The following is a 24,642-nucleotide window of genomic DNA, read 5'->3' as shown; positions in this document are numbered from 1 at the left end:
AGAATTTACTTGTCGTCATCAACATAATACGTCTTGCGTCACTGACGTCAGCACATAATCATCACGGACATTAATGATCACCGATGACAGCGAGGCTGAGAGAACGATGGACGTAGGATGAGGTGTAGAGTTCGCTTAGATCAGATAGTCATTTTCTAAAGACAGTGGATCGTGCATTAAAATGTAGCCATTGCTCGGAAGATACTTAAATATGTTTTAGGGGGTGGGTGGATTTTGTTTTATTTCACTTTACTGAGTTTTTTTACCATTGTGTGTTGTGCAGTTAGCTTTACATGTAACCACTGACCCAGTATTGCTGTCATAGATCAGAGGCTAAATATCCATTCTCTATGATGAACAACTCCCGCCCTTAACCCCTGTTTGGCCCGACTCACTGGACTGATTGGACATGGAGGTGATTTCTACTTACAAGTCTCTGCTAATTGTTTAATTTTTCAAAACATTGAAAATAGTTTTAAACAGTGCATAACATTTTAATTTGGTGCACTGTATCCAAACTTACATTTATAAATTATTTGAAAGCAGCATGCATAATTGTATATCATAAAGTAAGGTAAATTTGTTTACAAATTGTTAAAATGTGTATTTAACAGCTGCTTTTTTTTTTTTTTTTTTTTTTGAAAAATCCATAGCATTGTCTGAAATATAAACACAAAAGACTGAAAAGCCACCCTGTTTTACAACTTTGTGAAATTCAATGCCCTCTAGTCTCACATAAAAAGTGTATATGCATATACATTTAAATGTGCATAAACACATAAATGAAATGTAGATTTGTCCAGCTGTCTCACCTTTCATGCTTCTGGTGACTGAATCCAACATTTATCTCACACTAATCTGTACAATACAATGATGTTAAACGCCTTCTCCTTGTATCAGTGCTGACATACCAATTTCAAAAGCAAATGTTTGCTGCTGACCAACATCATGGCTTTTGTGTCCTGTTCTTCGTTTGGCCATCTTTGGATTTTTGATTTTACAGGGGTGGTCCAGTCGCGCAACAGTTAACGCCTGTCACCAATAGAGTAAAGGCTGGCTGTCCTGGGTTCAGTTTTCATGTCAGGCATGCTGTTCCTTCTCTGCATGTGGCATTTAATTATAGGGCTGGCTGCCTTTCCGTGATGTAGTCTTAGTTACCGGCTTAGCGTTAAACACCAATTCCCTTCATCCCCTTGACTTTACAGGATTATGAGCCTCTTTCACTGACAACTTTTCTGGCAATGTGAAACATGCTGTGGTGCGTTTTCTGATTTACAAACTATGTATTTTACTACATCTTCTGTAACTAGATTCTGGATCTGTGTGCCTCGACAATGATATCTGATGATGGATGCATTTCATTTCATCCTGCATCTTGCTCTATGTGTGTTTCTCAACTGATGTCATGTTCAGTGCCAGAATTGTGCTCTTTTCTCAACTGTTTTGCTCTTATACTTCAAGTGCAGTAATCCCACTAATCCTTCTTTTTACTAGACTGAAATTCAAGACATTGCTTATACCAACACTTAATTTGTGAAGGTCAACTTCACAGGAAAGTCCAGTTCTGGCAGGAAGTGAACGTAAATATTGACAAGAACTATTCAGATCATGTTGCTTGTGATGTTAGAGTTACGGATGCCTCTAAAGCCTACAGCATGCAGATTTCTATGACCAATGTGGTTCTTAATCCTTGTGTCCACCGTAGCTGTGTACCTGGAGCAAACTTCCCAGACGTGCCTTCATCCTCGGAGAAGTGTCACCTTTGACATCTATATGTGACTATTCCGACTAGGAAAGGTAAGTCAGCAAAGGAGAGGAGATGGGCACTGCTCTCAGGTAAAGCTGGTCCCAAGAAAAGTGTGGTTTCACCTCACCCACCTAGATGACCTTTACCCTTTTTTTTTATCACCAGTTATGTTTTGCGGTGACACTGTGGCACAACAGCACCCGTCTCCATGACAGCAAAGAATCCTGTGTCCATATCTCAGCTCTGAATGTGACACCTGTTTACAGGGCTGACCCATCAATGGTTTTCTGTGAGTACTCCGGTTTCCTCAACCCTGTGTGTATGTTGTTTTTTTGTGTGTGTGATGTTCTAACAATGTAACCAACATGACTGAAATTGTAGCACACTGGCACAACGTATCAACTGTCATCATGCAATCTTTTGTCACTGCTTGTTAGTGCAGTAGCAGTCAAAGTCATGCGATAAATACCTTAAGAGCAATCAATTGATTTATCTATACTAAAAGACTTGAAAAATAGCAGCATGTGTCATGGGCTACATTAAGGGAAGGCAGACTGCCACACGGACTACCAAATGACTTGCTCAAGAGATTTCTCACTTATTTCAATCACTGTCACAATGGAACCGAGTCCCACAATATATATACAGCAAATTTTATGCAAAATCTCCTGTATGAAGATTAAAGCAAGCTATACTAGAATATAAATAGTAAAATAAAGTGACTATTATCACTAAGAGTTAATGTATCTCACAATGTCAGATGGATCTATTATGCTTCTGCATATTTACAGTTCTTGGTTTAAAATGTTGCAATGGTTCTGAAGGAAAACAGATTAATATTTTGGATTAAAATAAATAATTTGGTTACATCAATTTTCTTAAGCATAAGAGTATGCACTAAGTCCAAGTATATAAATTCACTCTTTCCCATTAAAATTAACACCATGGCACAATATGTGTGCATACTTACAGACACACACTCTCTCTGACACACATGCAAAGCATACCACATTATTGGGTTTCACTGTCTCCTCATCTTGATGCCATACATCAAACCTTGCGGAACAGATTATATCATTTTACATCAAGCAAGAATACAAAAATTACCAAAATGAACTTCTTTGTGTAATTATTTCCCATGCTATTCTGTTCGACAATCCTCTCCTTCATTACCATCAGACAAAATTTAACTCCTAAGGCTGAATCTGAGACTTCTGTGTACAGTAACGCAATGATATATCGTTAATCCCTGAGAAAACAATGGCATGATTCCCATCATAAACTCCAAACCAAAATAATGTTTTCTAAAGGTAATGAACTCCACACCCTGCCTTGAAATAGGCGTCAATTGTTGACAATGAGCTCATTACTTGTGAGCGTAATTGAATTGGTTGGCGAATTTGTCACGTAGTCGTTTGTAATCAGCAGCATCTAATCTGCTGGCCACCCGTTTCAAGGCTGACCTGAAGTAAAAAAAGAAATATTTAACAAATGATTAATTAAACAAGCAGAAATCAAAGCAGGGTCACTGTTACTTAAATAGTATAAATCAGGCTGATCCATACTGGTTCTAAAAAACTATGCTTACTTCTTCTACACATTTTCAGTGCCAATCTCTCTAAAGTTCTTGCAGGACATTTTTGTGCATCTTGGTTGATCTTCTAATCCACTGTTAAATGACTTTCATGAAGCTAGCACATAGACTTTGCTACAGCAGGACCATTGTTTCCATCCTAAACTGATTATGATGATGGCATTCATCTTCTTGACACAAGTAGCTACACTAACTGTGAACACAATAAACTCTTTGTTTTGAGACCATTATTATTACTCTGTTTTTATATTTTTTGTGAAGTGTTTTGTACTAACCTTTGATGGTGGAGTAAAGAACTATGTAACTTTATTATTATTATTATTCCAAGATGCTGGCTAATAAACTAAATTTTTACCTTCCAATATTTTCTTTCGTAATTCAGTCATAGCTGAGAACTTACCCTCTATCTTGAGTGGTTCCCCCTCCCCCCATACCACAATTGTGAATAAATAAGAAAACTAGTAGCCATCTCTGTCTTATGTACACTACAAACAAGCACACACAGACAAACCCTGTAAGTACCAATATTCTGACGTACAAATGACACACAGATTCTCTAAACAGAACCAACCTGTTAAAGACCTTTGCCTCTAATCTGGACCGAGTTGTGTTGTTTGTCTCTTTGATGTCTGTTAGCCCTGGATACTTTTTCCCTTTTGCTTTTCCTTTTATCCCCTTTTTCTTCTGCTTGATTTTTGATCTTTCTGAGCCAAGATCATGGCCTGTTGCAGCCTCAATGTCAGCTTGCAGTTCTGCATCCAGCCATGGTGGTATTTCACTTGCTAAATAATATGCGAGGGAAATGTTTCAGTCTTGTTTTGAAATACTCTCCACACTAATTATTTTTACTAAAAGAGAAATTAGGCATTTTAAAATCTCTGGGACAACACATAATCCTTTTCCCATATCCATGAATATCTCTTGCGAATGAATTTAATAAAGGAAATCATATACTTTAAAGCAGCAAAGCAGGAAAGAAGAAACTAAACCAAAAATGTAAAAATTGCACCATAATAACTTGCCTGGGTAACATTTGTTCAAAAGTTGCAACAGGTCATGTACTTATTTATCCTTTCATCTCTTAACTAGTACCTGCTGATGAATGGTTATGCTGCTCCTATGATACTGGTGGTTGGGGGGTAAACAAGTGGATAGACAAAGGGGTTGACAAGACTTGGCAATTAGGCCTGTTCTGGCAGTAGTGAGGTTCTGCATGAACCAGTCTTCTCCTTTACATTTGTAAACCTGTTCTTCCTCTGTGCACCTCAGCATCAAGCTCCCAACAAGGTACCCAGATCAGCTTGTGCCACTTGCCTGTTGCAAGGAGCTGCTGGTGTAGCGAACTTTCCATACAAAGTCATTGGTCTTATGATCCTAGTACAAGATCTGAAGCAGCCTTCACAAGCACTTATTTTTAGAATGCCTTTAAAGCAGGACTAAGATGCAATGAACCTATAAAGTCTGTACTTGGTCAAAAACCCAATGGTGTTGCTATACCAGATCTTGTTTGGCCACTGCCACCGCTGCAATCCTGTGAGTCCATGTGGAACTGCCATATCTGGAAAAGGTGGATCCCAAGCGCTTCAAGCTTCAAGTGCTTCACCTCCTAAAAATGTTCCTGCAGATCTCTGCTTTGTCATCGTGGCTGGTGTACTATGCCTGTTGTTGCCAATCTGCATTCTTAAGTGTTCAAACTGACAGTATTTTGGTCAGGTCTTGCACTCCACTGTTGGTGCTTGCCATTAGGTTGATGTAGTCTGCATAAAGTAGGTTGCACATGGGCCTCCCACCCATGGAAATGGAATATGATGGAAGGTTTTCTTTTGCTCTTGACAGATGCCCACTGTTGTGGTGGGGGGAGTTTTGATGACTTGACTTTTGATATCACGTTGCAGTCCTTGGGGGGCCAGTCAATTTGAACATTTGCCAATTTGACTATGAGTTGATTCCACGATGACCACAGCCTAAAGTCAGTTTCACCAAACCATCAGCTATGCAATAATTTGGCCATGAAGTAAATGAATTTTGATGTACTCTCCTTTCTTGTGTTTGGTTGATATATGTCAATCTTTTTTGTGTTTGTGTGTGTAGGTATCTATGCGCCACATCAAACAGTGTCTGCTTTTCATTTGATAACAATGGCTCTTGCCTGGTCTGAAGCAATTCTGTTTTTATGCACATCCTCAGTAATAGTGTTCAAATGATTCTGGATTACTTTCAGTATGAATTTGCTTGGGTCGCTAATTAGGGGTATTGCTCTGTAGTTTTGGCACTGTTTGCCATTTGTTTTCTTTTAAGGGCTATGACAAGTGATTGTATCCCTTCTTCCATCTATTCTTTGGGTTCCAAGATTTTATGGCACAGAACAGTAAGAGTCTTTGTTTCTTCCCCGCCATGTTTTAGCAGCTCGGTTGGGATATCAAAGCCAGGTGACTTCCCTTCTTTGAAGATCTAGACGGTTCCTTTGTCTAAACATGGACGTTAGCACAAACCATACAAGAACTGCATCTATACTGACATATACAATCTAAGATAAGCATAAAAACTGCTCACAATTGTTCATAGATGTCTCAGGCACTTCCACCTTCACATCTTCTGGATTAGATGGCTCTCCATTTTCATCACGTGCAATTATCTTTCCATGAAATGGACACTTGCAACAGAACAAAGTATGAGAGAAATTATGTCTAAAGTGAAAAAAAATACAAGCATTTCAAGCAAGGGTTCACAGGCTGCTAAACTAGTATCTCAATGAATGTCTCTGGTTTTTGAAAAGCCATTAAAACTCATTCTAATGTAGATTTTATACTGAGAACATCTGAGACAAGAAAAAATATTTCAATACCTTACAGATATGTGTACAAATTTTGTTGTCTGAATAACTGGCACACTGAAGTAATTATTATGTCAAGAGTGATGAATGAATGTGATATTAGATAATAGAAGAAAGACAAGTATTTACAAGCATGAGTTACAGGTTTAACCTGGGAAATACAAGATTACATGCTGTACAACCTTCACAAAGACTTTTCTTTGTGCTCCAAAGGATATCTATACCACATGCTATTTATATGTGGGTACTTGGATTATTTTGCACTTGTGTGTCACTAGTGCCTAAGTATCAAACAGTGTTGACTTTTAAGAGCGTAAGTTGTAACAAATTCGTCCGAACTTCGAGTGTTAACAATTTGCACACTAATTTTTTCAAGCTTGGACTGAGCCATAAAAAATTTTTGAACATTGACAGAAAGATGATTGACTTGAAGAAAGTGAGAGAGAGCATGGTCAACGGAATCTTATTCTATTGATCTGACAATGAAAAATTTTCTATTTCTTGTATTGAGAATTGGAACCCTTTGATGTGTGTTGTGGATCTGATCATCATATGTTGATGCAGACTTTCAGTATTAGCAAGCATATAGATTTATAATGCAAAAGTTAAAAGTAGTAGTTTGATTCAATATAGTCATGTTCAGTGTTTATTACCTCCTCTTCCCCACTCCCTGGTTGTGTCTATTTTGCCATCTAGTTTTACCTCACTGCTGTTAAGCATATGAGACAAGTGTTGCTTGGCCATAGAGGGCATTGGCCAGGCAGCAATTACATATGACATGAAAATTCTAAGGCAATTGTTTTATTCTTTTTTGAAAGAATGCACAGCTGTCTTAAACAAATGTGTTGCGAGATGCATGTGTTCGTGAAAACTAATTTACTCATATCCATGTAAATTATTTCTTCTTTTTAAAATTGTTAAAATTGCAAGCAGTGTTTTTACACTATTCATTATTTCTGAAGAGAAGAAACCTACCAAAGAATGGAGGATTTTGTGTCTGAAACACATGGAAGTACCAGCACACAAACCTTCCATACCTTTACACGATCCATTCTTTCACAAAGCTTTCCACTGGGCAGCATTACACGACATTTCCATTTCACAGGTACAAAGTTGCCAACAAAGTGAAATGTTCGATTCATAATGGCAGCCATCTCCATCTGAAACAATGATTAACCTTTTTTGTCTTTACAGCCTTTCCTCTGGACCTTCTTTGTCTCACACATCTGCTTACTTACATCGGCTTGTGTGCTCACATGCTCACTTGTACCTGTGCACACACGCATTGCAAAAAGCTGAACAAACACATAACAATTTAGAGTGAAAATATCACATAAGTGGTAAGGCATCATCCTTAGTTAAGTATCACAAGATTAAAGACAAAATAAATCTGACCTGTGAAGGCTTCTCTGCTTCCACTTGTGCTGGTGCCCAGAATCGGTGCAATGATTCGTTTCTGGAATCATTAAGAAACTGCTATTAATTTTGTATAATGATGCAAGTTTTAGGAAATAGAATACAAAATCTAATCAATTTGTTTTTCATTGTTTTTACATGAAAAGTTATGCACATTTATAAGCAATATCTTTGATAGAGCCAGCAAAATTAAACATTTGATAAACAAATGACACTAACTGTGACAGAATTCTGAACCATCTTTTATATAATACTGATGTTAGTAATGACTCACTTAACAACTGTGGGTGCCTCAATCTTGTCAGATCGACCCCAGTATGCTAAATCTGGCCCAAAGGGAAGTTCTGGAATGTTAGATGACTCGCCTGAAGTTATAGTGCAGGAAGGTTTTTCTTTTGATGACAATGTCCTGCAAAAGATACTTGCCATGTAAAGAAATAAACATGATTAAAACAGTGCCAAATCAAAGCCAGCTGGAATAAAAGTGGTTGTCCTGGCGCTAGCGATGAATATAAGGTGAGGATGGTATGTTAGTGGTGCCTGTATGTTGAGAGTCAGACATATTTTTCTGTTTCTGTATCTTCTCCCGGCAAACTGCACGCACACAGAAGAGAAAGGGAGCGTGTAGCAGATGTTCGATGTTGGCATCATTGTTAAGGATATTTTCATGCAGATCTCAAGAGATAGCCCTTCTTGCAGACTTGCATGCTTTAATCTCTCTCTCTCGCTCAATGCTGATAGCACTTGGTGTCCATCCTGTTTTATCTGCTCAAAGGCTATCTGAAGAGGCTTTCTTTACCATTAAAGGGTTTTGCTGTCCATCCCTCCTATTGGTTGACATAGCAGGCAGTAACAGAAATGTAAGACGGTGGGAGACCATGGGCTGGTACTGTTGTTGGATAAGGGGGTGACACACAGAATTAGCACAAGACGTGTGAGTGTAGATGTTATTCTTTCTGCGTCATCAGGTCTTAGTGGTTCTGATCAGTGAGCGAGAGGATGTGCGTATGTGGGTAAGCAAGCCAGTTTGTTTGCCAGCCATTGTGATTTTTCCATGATTAATAGTGCAAGAGGTTTACTTCTGTGTTACTGCACATGGGGTGCACACTTGCTTAATCCATCCCTTAATGGCTGTTCCATAGTTTGGAGGGGGGGTCTGGTTTTTTGGGGGGGTTTTTTTGCTGTGCTATTGTAAGAGGCCTTTGCTGAGGGTGGGACAGAGGAGGGAATTTTAATTTGGTTTATGCTCATCAGTGGTTCAATAGGAATATCATGTCCCACCTCTAGCAGAGTAAGTGGCTGCATGACTGTAGCGACTGTGTGAATGGTTGCGATTGTGCATTCGGCGACAGCTGGGGGTGACAACAACATTCATTTGCAATTTGTTAATCTTTAAGTCCTAGTTTCACATAAAAATATTCTTCTGCAAGCAAACTGTTTGACTTCAGATGTCAACATAGTAGTTTGTTAAACAGCAAAACTAGTTTGCTTACTTTCCTGCTCTATCGTCTTTCAGTCCAAGCTTGGCTAAGTTGGCAGCACGTGATGTTGGGTCATTGGATGACCAGGCACCGTTTCTCTCAGATAAACTCCAGGAAGAAGATGTGGACTTGTGCTTGCTTGCAGTAGCTGCAGCCCCTGATGCATACAACATTTTATCTGTGCTTGGCCGTTCCATCTTCATTTCTCTTTTTGTCACTGCATGAGTTCTGCTTGACGGTGTCCCCATTTTTGCTGTCTTCTGAACAACTGACGTGTCAGGTCCATTATCCAGTCCTTGAAATTTTCAGGATTTCATCATTATTTATGTAAAACACTTTCTAAGTATGTCACCCGATGATTTAAAAAAAATATTTGATAGCATCTTTATATAGAAAATTCACACTAAGCAGCACTACAAAGTTTGATTGTGATTATGGCAACCAGGCACAATCAGAATGCATTAAAAAAATTATTGCTAGTATTGCTATTATTGTGAGCAACCAGTAGAAGGCTAATGAACATTTTTAATCGGAAGAATTATACATTAATAACGTTTTGCAACATTTTTATCCTCATAAGATGTTTTATAAGTTTTCAGCCATTAAAAAAAGTCTGAAACAGTGATAACTAAATGTGATGCTGGTAACATTCGTAAGTTCTGATTGTAAAAACATGCTTACAATTTATTTTCACTGATATACCATCCACAATAAGAAGGTTCGGTTCATCTAATAAATATCCACCAAGAGAATATTCACCATATTCAGCCCGCAAGTGAGATGGAATGACTGGTTCATATCCTTCCTTTTCAGGTACTTCTTCAAACTCGTCATCTGTGCATAAAAACAAAATGTGTGTGTTTGTATAGATATATCTGTATCATATTGATATCTTTACTAAATTTTTTCTTTTAAAACATAGTAAATAAACTCAACACAATGATCATGTAGTTCCATAACTCAGATGAATCTACTAAATTTATGCAAAAGAAAAATTGCTTCTCAATTAAGCTAAAGAGAGGTCTTCTTAGAGCTTCTACATACCTGAATCAGATCCTTGTCGTGCACTTGCTGTCTCAGCTTGCACCACCTGTAGTTCTGTGCACTTTGTTTTGATCTGCTCTAGCCGGGCCTTGAGGTTAATCATGGCCTTTATTTCTGACTGACTTGCACCTGCCTTGCTCAGTACCTAAAACAGAGAAAGCAAGTAAAGGGATACAACTATGGATTGTGAATGTAAGAGGCATGTGCTGAGAGGTGCGTACAGGGAGAGTGATATGTTCCTGAATGCCTGTTAGTAAAATAAGCTTAAATAATGTGTTCACATGGCTTTACAAAAAACATTTCTCGTGTTATTTCTATTCCATATATAAACTATTAAATAAACTAATTTTATACAAAACACAATTTACCTCAAGCCACTTCACAATTTGTGGAAGGTATCGCATAGTAATTAGACAAGCTGCATCTTTTAGTGACTGGAACAGATCTTGGTTGTCCTCTGTTTCAACAAGACTGACTTTATCTGTGCCAATTTCAATCTCTAGGTTATACTTTCTACTGCCAAGTCCATGAGCTTGAACTATTCTATTTTCATTTTCTTCCTCAATGTTTTCAAAATCTACACTTTCATTGTCATCATTTTCAATATTTTTGTTTTCAGACACCTGAAAATACCTGGTACCTGAAATATCAAGTTCAAATTGTGCTCTGCTCTGACAATGCTGTGCATTGCCTAATGCTTCTGGAAGTAGGTTGAAAGAAGACTTTTCTTTGTTGCTTTGGTATGCCCCCGTTGCATTATCATCAGTCGTTTCAGAGTCTCTATCTTCCACAGAAACACCATCTGTAGATCTAGCTGCAGGAAAAGATATCTGATTTTCATCAATTTTTGAAAAACTTCTTTTGCTTCTTTCGTCAGTGTTTTGCTCACATTCCTGATGATGCTGCCCATTATGTTGAAGAGACACAGAAGAGGCAGCCAGGTCTGGGGGCATCTCCTGGTTGGCAGAGCCCTTGTCAGGCACATTAAAATCTGACTTGCAAAATAGAAGAGAATCAGGTTTGGGCACAAGAAACTCTAAGCAGTTTTCAGCTTCCATAGCAGCATCTTCTATGTCTTTTTTCTGCTCTGAAACATGTGTATATGCAACAGATAATGTAAGATGCAGTATATTGAAAGAAATGAAATTAAATACAATCTTAAAATTAACATTTATTTTCGCCAAAAGTCTAAGAGGATCATAAAGTAAAAAATCAGGGTCTTTTCTTTAGATCAATGTAATTTGACAGAATCCAATCTGCATTTAGCAGAGTTTTCAGTGTTGTGCAGTAAAGGAGGTTGAGCAGTATATACATGACTTTGCTTATAGCATTCTTTGACAGTGCGCATCTTCTACAAGCTACACCATTTCCGCTTCGCTGACATAGACAAAAAGTGACTTAAATTAATGAGATGTTCTGAGTTCTGACAAAGTTGCCTTTACAGTCACCTGCTTTTGTTGAAGTAATAACGATGTTAGGTAGTGGGTAGCAGAAACAAAGCAAAAAGAATGAAAGTCTGACAGTCTGAATGATTGACAAAATACCCTCATTGTAAAAAAGAAAAGAAAGACAGAAGGCAGGAATAAGGAATATGTTCAGTGTATAATAATGTATTCTATTTCTTTGTGAGGTACAATATCACTGAGACTGTGGTTAGAAAAACACATTGAGTTTCACCCTCCTCATAAGCAATTTAGCTTGTTTCAAGTATGAAAAATGAATTATTGCATATTTACAGAAGAGTTATTCCTGCAACAAAATAATCTTTAGAATGGCAAACCATATGAAAAATATACCTACCAGCAATTTCTTTCTGAACCTTGTCCAGTTTTGCTGCAAGTGCTTTTTGCTTTTGCTCTTGTTGCAATTCATTACGCCTTCTCTCTGCTTGGGATCTTGCTCTGATGTCACTAAAATCAACCTACAGATAAAAGACATCAAGTAATCAAATCACAAATGAGCAACTTTATTTATCTTTAATAAGCTTATTTATATATAAAATACACGTTAGCGTTTTTTTAATTTGAGGCCACATAAATTTGGTATTTTTCGTTATGTTGACTAGCATGGCCAGATATTAATAAGAATAAATGCAAAATTTGTAAAGTGCAAACTCACACTTCTAAGGAGTATGCTCTTAAAACTTAAGAACAAGAAAAAAACATGGACAGCATACGAGGGACAGGATATTAAAAACACTAGTAGTTTATTTGTCAGCATAACTTAGAAAGAAGCCCCTTAAATCTTTGATGTCTGACCAAAAAGTATAAGAAAACACATAGAACACTGAAAGATGTTTACATGCTTGCATGATTTCAGATAATTATATCCCAAAGAAAGTTTCTTATAAGCTGCTCCAAATTTGTCTTGCCACTGCTGTATAGCCTTCAGTGTGTCTGAACGCAGTTTCACTGCAGCACTTCTTGGAGGTGGGAGAGGCTGATTGTGGTCTGTCTCTGTAACAGTTTTGGTTTTCTTAATAATGTTATAGCACAGCCTATTATTAGCAATAACAAGCAGAAATAAAGGAAAAAAAACAAACCCCTGGAAAGAGTCTGGAAAAATTTAATCATTCAAAGGTTGATCCAATACAGCTTTAATTACAAAAGACCATCCATAAATATTTATTAATCAAACTTTATTCATGCTGAATGATGCTTAAATTTTTAGGCAGCCAAAGGATGGGGCTCATTCTTGTGTACTTACCGACTGTGAGTTCTAGAAAATTCTGAAAATCTGACACAAGGAGTTCTCGAAAGGCATGAGACCTGTTGAAAAGCTCATCAACAACCTGGAATGCTGAAAGCCTTATCTCCGAATGTTCTCTAGTAAGCTGTGTCCTCAGCAAATGAAATGCATGCTCAACATACAGATCTGATGTTCTGCACACACACACAAAATAAGCATAAAACTCTGGTGGTGGGTGGGGGGAGTTCATTAAGCCATCAATAAAACTCAAATAGATTCTTATCAATTAGATCGATCTACTATCTTCCTTTTCTGTCTGATGGATCTCTATGTCAGTGATTTCTAGCCAGAGAAAAATAATGCATCGAGACTGCTTGTGAAACAAAATAGCGTAAGCACATATATATTTATTAAACAAACCGGCATATTTTCTTGAGTCCTTTCATTTTGTCAAGATTAAGAGATGGGTTGCCTGATGTTGTCAGATCTTCTATAAGTGATGCCATCTTCTTTGACAGTTCGTGATCAAGGCAACTCTCCCCCATTCTCGTCGTGCGCACAAGCGGTTATTTTATTTATTTTTTTCCCCCACAGAAGAATCTTGGATATCCGACTTCTTACTACTTTTATCTTTTATTTTATTCATTCACAATTGTTTCAGATGCATGTTAATCGACAAGTTGGAGAAATAAAGCCATTTCTCTTTCTCTTATGCTAGCAATTACATATATATATAGTCGTCACCGCGACATCTCTTAATACACATGTACTGTTAATCAGCTATGTCAATCGTGATTTCCAGTTAACAAGAAGAATAAATAGAAAAACAAAGTTTATTTTCTACTTTTTTGGTAAATCCGAAATTAAAGAAAGTCACTCGGACAATTTATTGACAGTAGATCTAACATTGCACAGGACTACGCAACTTCTCGCATCTTGTTACTCCCGACTCACTTTTGGTTGAAGTAAATAAAATCGTTACTTTGAATCACTAAAGCTACTTTTTCTGACAACTATGAATTAATGTAAGCAATAAGCAACTAAATCTTATTTCGTTTTAACATGTATTGCGTCGTCAGTAAAATATTATGTCGCGCTATTCATATTTCCGTTAACGGCAGAATTATGACAAAAATGGCGTCTGCTAGCTGGAATCAAGAGACTAAGTTGAGATTAAACGATAAGATCCAGCTGACTGTGACTGACATGGGATCGTTAGTGCGCCAAGTTATACGAGGATCAAAAAGCAGTGAAGTCTGTATTAATGGATAATTTTTGCTTGTTTTACAAACGATATTACACTATTTACCTTATATTACTATCAGCTCCTGTTCTTGCTATTTGGTTCCTCTTTGTGGTTTTTTTTTTTTTTGTATTTGATTTTATTCATCACTAGTACTTTTCTTTATTCTTTTTATAGTTCATGTGTTGTTTTCCTGTCCCTCGTATGCTGTCCATCTTTCTTTCTTATTCTTAAGCGCAAAGAGCCCCTTAGGAGAGCATGCGCTTCACAAATTTTGCGTCATTGTATAAGTATCTGGTAGTTTGATGCGTGTTGTCAATTTATTTTAATCATATACCTACCATTCTCTGATCTTGACACCTCTTTCTAGAGCATCATCTTTGACAGGAATAAAAACACATAGCTTTGTCTCGTAATGTTATGCATCACTGTCAACAGTGGAACTTTGCACACTATCAGTACTTTTATTTTTTGGCTTTTTATTTAACTTGCAGGGTGGCTTCAGAACTTTTATTTTACATGTTCACCATTATATTTGTAACTGCGTTTATGTTTGATGTTAAGCTATAACACTCAACTGACTTTTTTTTTTTTAACCTGCCTTATTTCTCTGAACTTCTTCCCTCATATCTCAGCTAGATAACTCCGCTGTCTGATGACTGCCACTGACAGGGCACCTCTTCCTGAAGAATTACTCTTTGAACACCAGTTCCCACAATTCTAGACTTTTTTCACACCCTTCTTCCGCCTATTGCTACTTCCCTACTCATCTTTCTTTTACATAGTCATGATAACCCTGTCCTTGTTACCTCTTTGCCTAATCTCTGTCGTTATTCATCATCAGTACTGTTGTTTATCCTTCCCTAGTGCATATTATTCATTTGTTCTTCTTTCCCTGGTATGTTGCCTTTCATTCTTAAGCGCTAAGAGTATGCTCCTTCGTGTGAGTATTTGTTATACAAATATTGCATTTATTATTAATAATCTTATTAAGTGGCCATTAAAGTTCTTTAGTAATTAGACCCAAAGGTGCTCTATACAGATGCATGTGCCTATTTAAACTCCAGACTTCGTATTGATTTTGAAGGAATGCAAATATTAATGTGATGTTTTATGTATGATTAATAACAAAGGATCCTTTTTTTCATAGATGCTAAGTCAGGCTGCCAAAAACTTTGCATCACAAGAACAGCATGTTCACAACTCAATGGAGGTTTGTATTCCTTGAAAAATAAATTCGTCTCAGAGAAAAATCGGCCACAATAGTAGGGAGAGAAATTATTTTACAGAAAATGGCATGTAGGTCACCATCATCTTCATGACATCCCAGTATAAAGGATGATGCTGTTTACATCATAAACACTACTAACTCTGGATGTTTTTTGTTCTCACCAGACAATGAAGAAGATGGACACAGTAAGATCACAACTGCAACACCAGTAAGTACTTGTCCACTTGTTCAGAGAATTTTTGATTATGCAGAATAAAACTATGAAGAGGAGTGGTTAATTTGTTCTTTAACGTAAAACATTTTTTTAATTGCAATTAGTGAAATGAGTTAAATAATAGCATTACTCCTCCCAGCAATGAACATATGCCTCCAAATGAAATAGCTGCCTCCATAAAGCTGCAAACAAAGTCTTCTGGAACTCAGCAAGTAAAAAGCCTACATTTGACAACAGACGCATGGAATTGTATTATATTCTTTTATCTTTTCAGACACGCTGCAATTGAAAGAAGGCAAGTACTTCAGACTTCACTACTTCAGAATATGTTGAACCTACCACTCAAATTACTTGTGCTTTCATACAAACACTTTAATACACATGCACAATGCCTATGTCTCTGCCACACTGATCATGATCTACCGATTCAATCGAGGCATTTTTTTTACTTTGGTAATGTTGCTCATTATTTGATAAGTGAAAAAAGAATTATCTGCAAGAGCAACTGTAAACAGGGTCAATATTGTAATTGGTCTGGTTAAATACACTGAACAAGCTAGTTTTAGATATTATAAAGTAGTAATGTTTTACTTGCAGTCTTATTCACCTTGATGAAATCCAAGATCAACTAGCGACAATCAAATGAAAGTCCACCAAAGAATGCCCATCAAAACTGATCAAACTGGGGAATTATGGTGGCAGATTTCCTCAATAAAATGACTTTCTAAACTTATTGCTGCGACGGCATGGAAGATCTCACAAGTGCTGAACAAAGGAGCAGAAAAAAAAATTCAGCCTTTACTGGGTGGTCCAAGACCCAGAAAGTTCTTACATTTAAAAAAATGTCACCTAGTGAAACCTCTACTTATCCTATAATTGTCTAGTTGGAGGATTTTCCTCAGTAGATAGAATACCATTTCATTTTGTCAGCATTTGTCCATTTAGAGGGTTCATGTTTTTTTTCTGTTGAATCTTTCCGTGTTCTTAAATTGAAATATGGTCAAAGAGACAAACAGCAGTGATCAAACTCAAAAATTGGGAGGTGGTGTTTTCCAATGTCACTTAAATTTGAGAATAAAAGAAAACATGCTTATTACTCAAACTTTTCAATGATATTTTGGACTAGAAGAGTTAATCATAATCTGACCAGAAAACATGCACTAATGCATTGTTTGTAGGAATTGCATTAGTCTCAGGTTTAAACCCTTCTGCATAAAACAAGTTGAAAGACACTCGCAGATTCACAGAACATAGCCCTAATATTAGTTTAAAAAAATTTCTTGCAAAATTTTTTTTTCGATAATGCCCAACAATGGGTCTAAAATTTAGTAATAATGTCGATAATCCAGAGAATACACAAACATATTCTAATGTAGAACTGCCCAATCATTAAGCCAAATTTGTGACATATAGAAAAGTGCTTTGACTTTTATACAAAAAGCAGAAGAGTCTATATGATTCTTTACACTTTACACTGATTTTCCACTAAGAATTTGGATGGTAGTATCTTATAATGAATTAATCCACACCAGAAAAATACTACAGTATAGAGAACTTTCACAGATATTTAACAGTTGACATAACATGGTCGTAGTATGCATTGCAAAAATAGGTCAAAGATGTGACCAAAAGATTGGATACATTATAACCTTAACACATTCTTACTGGTAATGGATCACAGCTACTCTTGCACAGCAACATGTCACTTAGCTGTTACAAAAGCATGCCATCTTTTAACACCTCCCTCCACAAACCTGTTTATGAGAAATCATCAGTTAATGGATGAATGAAAAAAAAATGCAAACCTAGAGATAAGAACCCATAAATTTTGTTTTAAAGGCATTTTATATTAAAATGTTCCCATCAATGGAAAACTTGTTGCTTTTTTGTTAATCTGAGACACTTAAGTAAATAGATCTCAAATTGATCCTGAAAATGAGTCAAATATATTAAATCAGCAATAATCAAGTTTTTCACCACCTAACTATTTAAAATAATTTTTTTTTTAAAAAAAAGGTGCATAATTCAAATTTAAAGCCTAAATCTGCATCTAAACGGGCAACCAATGATGTAGCTAACCTAGTGCTCAGCTTCATTTCTTTTTTCTCCTACTTTCAAAACAGAGCATGTGGTTTGAGCCAAAACAGTCCTGGAGCAGTCTGTGCTGCTTCCTTTTTTCCTCAATGCACTGTATCCAGCAAAAAAGAAATCATACCGCACATAGAAACTTTACACCTAACTGGTTTTGAGAGCACTCACATGTATTGTTGTAAAGAATTTTTCAAATGTCATTTTGTATGCCTCTTTGCTGTTTTCACAGTCCTACTTCCAACAGCTATTCAGCACCGAAACCCTCTCTTATAAGAGTTCCTTGAACGTCTGTCTTTGGCTTGAAAGTCACATGCTGTATAAGGTTCCCAAAAATAATCACTTTCATTAGAGGGTGTCCAGTTATTAAACACATTCCCAAAATTTATGGCTAAGGGTTGGGGTTGAGCAACCTCTCTACTCACACTGGAGCAGTCCACATGGTAATTCTCTGTTTGCAGCTCCCTATGATGAGTGCCATTAGAGTCAGAATACTGTTGACGGAATGAAGGAGGATTACTGTACAAAGCCAAGGCAGTTGGAGCAGATAAGCTTCTCCAGTGATATCTGGAAGAATCAAGACGTTCAGGACACATTCTGTTGCCCACGTAGACATTGCTCTGTCTGTAAAAGAATTGAGCCTCTGGCAAAGGATAACCCCAAGCATTACTCACATGTGTAAGAAGGATGTTAGAGATGTGGCGGTGAGCTTCTGGTCTCCTATACAGTGACAGATGAAATGAGACAAAATATATCACATCGGCAAAGTAAAGCATAGAACTTTCTTTTTATCGACTGAAGTTGGGTTAAGCTTTTATAATTTACATTTTTTACTTACAAAGACATCACAAACTTCATCTATCCATTTTACATTACCACACTCATACAATGGGAAACTTGAAGACAAAGAGCTGAAGATTCCTTATTATAAGTTCTCAATTTATTTAATAATGATTCTATTGAAAAATGTAAAATTGCTAAATAAAATGATAGATCATTTGAAAAAATTAAATGCTGTAGCAAAAACTCAGTATATATACATAAAGCTTATGCACATCACTAGGAACTACAATAATTAGGGACCATACATTTAGCTTAATCAACCAACAGACAACACAGCATTTGATGTGCACAAGAACAAATTCTGAAGGAAGGAAATTCTTTTGCCTTTTTTTTCCCATTTTACATTTGTGCCATAGAATACTGATCTATGAATATAAAGCCTGCCAGCACTATATTTGAGTGGCAAGAACAATGCTGCCTTTCTCCTTACCAGTGAATACCATCTTCAACTCTCCATTCTAAAAGGTTTCTGAAGAAGAAGTGCAGGTCTAAAACATCATAGCCATGGTTTACAACCACATTTCTGGCAAAGTAGTTAGCCTCTAGAATGTCTAGTCGCAGTGTTCTGTTGCAGTAGCTGACCTCAGGGACAAGGAAGCCTCCACGTGCTCTACTGGAAATAGGCATTGTAGTGTTCCAGATCACCAGTGTGTCAAAAGGAAGCACCTGCTTCAACCGAGAGCACAAGAACTCCAACCTTCCTTTGTATTCCTCAATGGATTTAGTGCCATACCTTTGAAAAAAGTTATAAAAATGGATTTTTTTTTTTGGTTCTTCTTTGCAACAGTCACGTTTTCTTCCCTACACAATACCAAAAGTGTAGTCTTAATATAAAAGTAACCACAGCTTTTTAGACATTATTTTAATGTTACTATTTAATTTTTTTTTTTACTTTCCTTATGTCAAACATTCACAAATAACTGATCTTGGCATTTCCAAGAAGTTATTTAAGTTAATGTCATTCTATCCCACATCGATTTCTTTATTTTTTAAGGTCTGTAAACCTAAAAAACAAAAAATTCTGGACCACAGCTCAGTCTGTGATAAGCATTCACTAAAGGTTTCAAATAGTTATTTGTGGCACACCACATCCTGCTATGAGGCAAGTACCAGTTATCATAGCAAATATCCAAATCATACACATTTACTGAAATATAATAAAACAGCAAAAGATAAGGCCTCACCTGGTCAGATCCCAGAGACAAGAGTTCATTATGACCAGGTCTGGTTTGGGACCCTTTTTCAGATCCTCCAGTATGGACTCCACATAGGCATTGTAGCATCTTGTAGTGAAATAAAACCGGATCAAAAGAGTTTCTGTACAGTACTGCCTGACTTCCTGGTAGTGAATGCCATTGTGCATTCCATCCTTGCTTTTCCTGCCCCCTTCTATGAGCAGATCTCCAGCAAAGCTGTATTCTCCCTGAAAGATTCACACACTAACAAATCTTGGCTACAATAATATTGATGGGTTAAACAGACTTTATGAAAACCTCAAAAATGTGCAATCTAGTAACACTGATAGTAACATATGATATTTGTCAAACAACTATTCAAGTACAAGAGAAAAGACTTTCAAAACATATGCTTTGTATTTTCATTTTTGGGAACATTGGACTAGTTGATGTTCCTGCTTTAGATTGAGAAAATTGACCAGTATCAGATAAAAACTTTCTGAATTTTTTTTTTAACACCGTTGTGTGTGCACACACTTGTACTTGTATCCAAGAAAGGAAGAGGTTCTTAAAACGGAGACAATTTTGTTCCCTTAGGCCTTCTCTCAAAATGTTAGGTTAGCTAACTTCTTTACAGTGGCTGGAATTGTCTTAGCTGGCACCTCCAGTGAGCTGGGGGATCTATTCAGGCACATCCTATTAAGTCAAGGCTGCTTTAGAGGACTTCAATCCAAAAACATTTTGTCATATAAATAAATCAAACAAAAGAACTTTTATTTCTTTATTATCAAAAAGTGAGCTTCACAGAATATTGCTGCAGCCACCGCTTACCAATCATTTTTGTCAAAATATGGCTAGCTCCTATTTTATATATATAAAAATTTCAAAGCAGTTTTTTTTTTAAACAAGAGTGGAATTATATATCTTATTTAATGATCTGTGGTTTTCTAGAGCAGTACACATACAGAGAGAATTTCAAGCCTTAAAATATGGGAACTAGGCACCTCTCCCTGCTGCTGTTTTCTGATACAAATGATGCTTCCTAACAAAACCATCAAACATCACATCATCAACTTTGTGGAACACAACAGGCATCATGTCCAAGTCATTGCTTTCAATCCCTCCCTCTCTAACTGAAAATCTGATTCTTTGTAAAACCCATTTATATCTGCTCCACCTCCCTCCTGCCAAGTGCGTGAGCCTGTCATCAGCGACTTTTTTTTTTCTTCTTACATCACCGGAAATACCCTTGTTTAGTCACGTGTCTATGGTCTCCTGGCATCCACTTTCTGTTTCTGAATGGCGACACTTCAATGTCGCAAGTATACTAAAGCTTTATTGCGCCGCTCAGTGAAATTAAGTGGAGTCCTGCAAGACAGCACCATAGAATAATTTCTGCTTGTGTCTTGACCCTGCTGTTACAAGGTTGCACGCAACTGAGCATGAACAATTGACTTTATGAAAGTCCTTCCTATCTCCCACCCCGAATGAACTGCCATGGTACAAGTCGCATACCACTTGACGGCTGGTGATGCGCAACAGCCAGACACTGAAGGAATAGTTTAGAAGAACACTAAAACTGCATTGGCCATTCATAAAAACGATGGCAACTTAACTTAGCCATTTTTCTGTTTATATGACCGAAGTGAAATGCAGTCTGCTTTTGAAAAACATGACAGTTCACTTCCCATGAACAACAACATATACTCCTAGAGATTTTATTTCATATTTACATCCTGCTGGAAAATGTCTGACCCTGATAAAACTAAATTTGTTAATCATAGTAAATAACTGTTTATGGCTAGAATCCCATAATTAAACACGAAACATCGCAAGAAAGCCATTTACAGACCTTGGCTCGGAGCTGACTCTCGCTCAGCAATAAGTCGGTCTGTGCCAAACTCACAAGGTCTTTATAAAGACCCCGTTGAACTGAAACAAATGTCGACACAGAACAATATCCTTAATATGTAGAACAAATGAAATAATATTCTCTTCGAAATGATACTCCTCGCTGACGATGTTTGTGTATGTAGTTGGGAACGAGTGCATAAAATGTTTCGCCTTTAAGCAACTGATTTGGTAAAATAATATGCTTAATAACACAGGTTTGCATATTTTATTACTTTATTATCTAGTTTAATGACTGTACTCACAACAATCCTTTACTTTTGGTTTAATTAATTATTGGCCTATTCCTTCTTCCGTCTTCGACAAAAAAAGCAAGTATTTGAACTAAAGGTGATGGATGAGAAGAAGAAGTGGGCATATTTTGCCCCAGCTGCCAAAATCCCTCAAGTACATAATTGGGGGGTCTCTTCATCAAACTACGTGTCGTTGCCGTAGGACGTATTTTGATCTGTTTATTTACGTTGTGATGTAATATACTCACTCGAGTCTCCAATGATCACAACAAATTTGTTGTGCAGCAGATGAAGTACATCCACATTGGAGAAACCACACTGTGCCATTTCTCGAACCTAAATTAAATAATATAATGATTTAAAGTTGAGCATTCTTTTAAACTGGAATTACATGTCTGGCTCTCCGATAAATCAGAAAAAAAATGTGAAAAAAGGGAATGTGTCCTTCGTTTCATCGCTTTATACAAACACCCGCAGTCGCTTCTCAAGTTTTCTGCATGCTCAGAAGTCAACAGAAAAATCCACTCCAGCACGTTTTTCTCATTCATCAAAAATCGCTGCGTGTGTAAGATTTTAAAAATAAAACTATGCTGACAGATTCGGCTGGCTTGAGCAAGGTGTGTATGAAAGTATATCACATCAGAGTAAATAATGGTTCGAAACTATACATATTCATATACCTCCTATACCATTTAAATAACTGAACTGCTGTTTCTACAGTGTCATAAATCATGCAAGGGAGAAACCAGCTTATGACAAAAAGGTAACATAAAACTTCCCTTGAATCTTATAGAGCGCACGAGCAAATATCTTTTCAAATCAAAAAAGTAAAACCATTCACTTCTCTAAATCGAGTGAGTGAAAATTTAAATTGTTTTCTACAAGATAAGTGAAAAAGCAAATAATTTTTTAAAAAACTTACGAGTGGAATGAAAAATCCAATCTGATGAGAGTGCTGAATAACATGCCTGACTAAAATACAGCTACGATAATAGACCATGTGGGTACTCACCATCGACGTGCTGTCTCGTTATCCATAAACACAGTTCTCTTCTCGCTATTCACCGTAAGGAAGTGTTGTCGCGTTTGTTCAAATTGACCAATCGCAGGCCACGTAGCACGTAAGGATTTGTAGGCGTGGTCTTCATCGCAAAGGACCGCGTGCGAGAAGAGGCCGCTTCGGAGGGTGTGTGGCCCGACAGTGATGGCATGAGCCCCGTATCTGCAATCGTTATCCACAATGTACACAGACATACACAGCAGCGACATCGTCAATCAACATGTGTCGGACACTTTCACAATAACCAGGTCTGTCACTCACTGTCAGTCAAGGCTGCAGCCTATCATCTCTGCTGTACATTCTATGCCTTGAGCCTGTCCTCATGAAAATAAGACAGGAGAAGAATCACCGCACTGGGCAAACCGGAGGAAATGCAAAATGTCAGCTTATGCAGACGACACATGTTTTCACCTTATATATGTAATCCTTGTCTGTAGGTCGGTAACTGTTGAGGGTAACCATTTTTTAAAAATTAATTAGCAAGAGCGCATTAGCCAGACTCAAACCGCTTTACATAGAGGTGCGCCAGGTATCAGATGAACTATCATGAACACGAACACTTAACAGCAACACCTTATAATAACTTATTTTGTTTACCTTTTACGAACACGTGCATGAAAGAATCACGCGAACATTGTGTTCGAGCACCTCAACGGCGTGTTTTTTACAACACCACGTGGATCTTGGAGACTGTCACAGTGAGATGACATGTCAGCAGCCTCATGTTAAACACGCCCCTTGCGAGTCTGTTGACAGCACGTGGCACACCTGGCGTGGGAGAGGTCAAAGGCGTTAATCTGGACATCGACTACCGTTACAAAACTTGTATAGTAAACTTGTTCATCTATCGCAGTAGAGTCCCGAACACAAGTGCGACACGCCAAATACACTTTTAGTTGAGAGAAGAAAATGATGTTTATAGTTATAAAAGAGATTCTTTTTTTTTTTTTTTTTATTCAATCTTGCACCAGTATAGTCCATCTGCAGTGAATTAAAGTTACAATGTCTTTCATAATATTCTCTTGTACTCACGAATATATAAATGCAAACTGATTTGCAATTTTGCAACGACTTGTAACAAAGTTTTTCTTTTTCGTTCGATGATTGTGACAAGTTGTGACAGACAATCCCCCACACACTCCTTCTACACCCCCCTCCCCCATTGAGCAAGAGAAACTAACTGTGACCTTTTACATGAAAGGTCACGGCACGGAAAGATCCTAGGTCAGGGGTAGGTGCGTAAATAACGGCCGTTAAGGGTAGTCGATCTGCGTCTTAGTGCGGACAGGAAGCGGTATTTTTAGAGTGTTATCAGCTGCTAAGGTAGATCGTCCATTTTGTGTCGGAACTACCCACACCGCCTATGGTCTCTGGAAAGCTCGGACTGCCGCGTATGTGAACAGCCAGCATTCGAATCTCCAGGATGTCACTTTTGGGGTGACGGCTTAAATGGTGTCTTTTTTTTTTGTTTTTAACGCGGATGACGAAGCCATGCAATACAGACCGCTGATAGTGTGTCATTGAGTGCTGTCTAAACCGAGTCTTACTTGATGATAAATAATGAAAGAACAAACTCACGGACAAATATGAGATGAAGGAATACAAAGTGGTGTGATGGGATTGCGAAAGTGTGCAATGGGCGGCATCACTGTTTTCACCAGAGTTCACATTTCGCAACCTTGACATGGATGATATTCGTCGCCTTGAGCGAAATTCTCGCAGATAGCAGACGCCATTGACTACGAGGAGCGACGGTTTTTGCATTACTAACAATAAAGGAGTTTATTACACAAAAAGGAATGAAAGCACTGAATGTGGATGTATTTGTGATCTTAGGGTTC

At 37.4% G+C, this 24,642-nt stretch overlaps 3 protein-coding genes across 8 annotated transcripts; 1 reads left to right on the top strand and 2 right to left on the bottom strand.

Annotated features, from left to right (window-relative positions):
- Positions 1-86: 86 nt before the first annotated feature.
- Positions 87-17,358, top strand: LOC112564259 (BLOC-1-related complex subunit 7-like). Of its 4 annotated transcripts, none has more exons than XM_025238959.1 (6): positions 87-223; positions 326-415; positions 1,913-2,036; positions 15,197-15,259; positions 15,442-15,485; positions 15,766-15,786. In XM_025238959.1, exons 2-6 carry the CDS (start codon positions 410-412, stop codon positions 15,778-15,780), a joined length of 252 nt encoding a protein of 83 aa, XP_025094744.1. In that variant the 5' UTR covers positions 87-223; positions 326-409; the 3' UTR covers positions 15,781-15,786. The 4 variants fall into 4 exon arrangements, with proteins under 4 accessions (XP_025094744.1, XP_025094742.1, XP_025094743.1 ...); XM_025238958.1 differs by having other exon boundaries at positions 102-122; XM_025238957.1 differs by having other exon boundaries at positions 87-415.
- Positions 2,223-13,772, bottom strand: LOC112564256 (UV-stimulated scaffold protein A-like). The gene is made up of 14 exons (XM_025238949.1): positions 13,224-13,772; positions 12,822-12,997; positions 12,417-12,571; positions 11,916-12,036; positions 10,484-11,202; positions 10,116-10,260; positions 9,831-9,905; positions 9,084-9,366; positions 7,865-7,999; positions 7,570-7,630; positions 7,212-7,334; positions 5,895-5,994; positions 3,913-4,123; positions 2,223-3,210 (listed from the first exon to the last, which is right to left on the bottom strand). The coding sequence occupies exons 1-14, from the start codon at positions 13,346-13,348 to the stop codon at positions 3,114-3,116; spliced, it is 2,526 nt and encodes an 841-aa protein (XP_025094734.1). The 5' UTR covers positions 13,349-13,772; the 3' UTR covers positions 2,223-3,113.
- LOC112564258 (PC-esterase domain-containing protein 1A-like) lies at positions 17,043-22,887 on the bottom strand. Of its 3 annotated transcripts, none has more exons than XM_025238952.1 (6): positions 22,754-22,887; positions 21,990-22,077; positions 21,450-21,529; positions 19,607-19,845; positions 18,853-19,155; positions 17,043-18,299 (listed from the first exon to the last, which is right to left on the bottom strand). In XM_025238952.1, the coding sequence occupies exons 1-6, from the start codon at positions 22,754-22,756 to the stop codon at positions 17,831-17,833; spliced, it is 1,182 nt and encodes a 393-aa protein (XP_025094737.1). In that variant the 5' UTR covers positions 22,757-22,887; the 3' UTR covers positions 17,043-17,830. The 3 variants fall into 3 exon arrangements, with proteins under 3 accessions (XP_025094737.1, XP_025094738.1, XP_025094739.1); XM_025238953.1 differs by lacking the exon at positions 22,754-22,887 and adding an exon at positions 22,664-22,693; XM_025238954.1 differs by lacking the exons at positions 21,450-21,529; positions 21,990-22,077; positions 22,754-22,887 and adding an exon at positions 20,602-21,072.
- Positions 22,888-24,642: the final 1,755 nt, after the last annotated feature.

This window comes from Pomacea canaliculata, linkage group LG5, assembly GCF_003073045.1.
Source record: "Pomacea canaliculata isolate SZHN2017 linkage group LG5, ASM307304v1, whole genome shotgun sequence".
NCBI classification, from domain to species: Eukaryota; Metazoa; Mollusca; class Gastropoda; order Architaenioglossa; family Ampullariidae; genus Pomacea; species Pomacea canaliculata.
Note: the sequence above shows the minus strand (reverse complement) of the source record. Positions and strands in the feature narration are given on the sequence as shown.

What these genes read in the sequence shown, in the direction of transcription:
- LOC112564259 (XM_025238955.1), top strand. Translation starts at nt 13,929, where the DNA reads ATGACAAAAATGGCGTCTGCTAGCTGGAATCAAGAGACTAAGTTGAGA. An exon ending in ATGTTCACAACTCAATGGAG is followed by an intron (nt 15,260 to 15,441) that starts GTTTGTATTCCT and finishes TGTTCTCACCAG; the next exon opens with ACAATGAAGAAGATGGACAC. An exon ending in AGATCACAACTGCAACACCA is followed by an intron (nt 15,486 to 15,765) that starts GTAAGTACTTGT and finishes TTATCTTTTCAG; the next exon opens with ACACGCTGCAATTGAAAGAA.
- LOC112564258 (XM_025238952.1), bottom strand. An exon ending in TGTGATCATTGGAGACTCGA is followed by an intron (nt 21,530 to 21,989) that starts GTGAGTATATTA and finishes CATTTGTTTCAG; the next exon opens with TTCAACGGGGTCTTTATAAA. An exon ending in TGTCTCTGGGATCTGACCAG is followed by an intron (nt 19,156 to 19,606) that starts GTGAGGCCTTAT and finishes CTTTTTTCAAAG; the next exon opens with GTATGGCACTAAATCCATTG.
- LOC112564256 (XM_025238949.1), bottom strand. Translation starts at nt 13,348, where the DNA reads ATGGGGGAGAGTTGCCTTGATCACGAACTGTCAAAGAAGATGGCATCA. An exon ending in GGTTCAGAAAGAAATTGCTG is followed by an intron (nt 11,203 to 11,915) that starts GTAGGTATATTT and finishes CACATGTTTCAG; the next exon opens with AGCAGAAAAAAGACATAGAA. An exon ending in TCACTTGCGGGCTGAATATG is followed by an intron (nt 9,367 to 9,830) that starts GTGAATATTCTC and finishes GAAAATTTCAAG; the next exon opens with GACTGGATAATGGACCTGAC.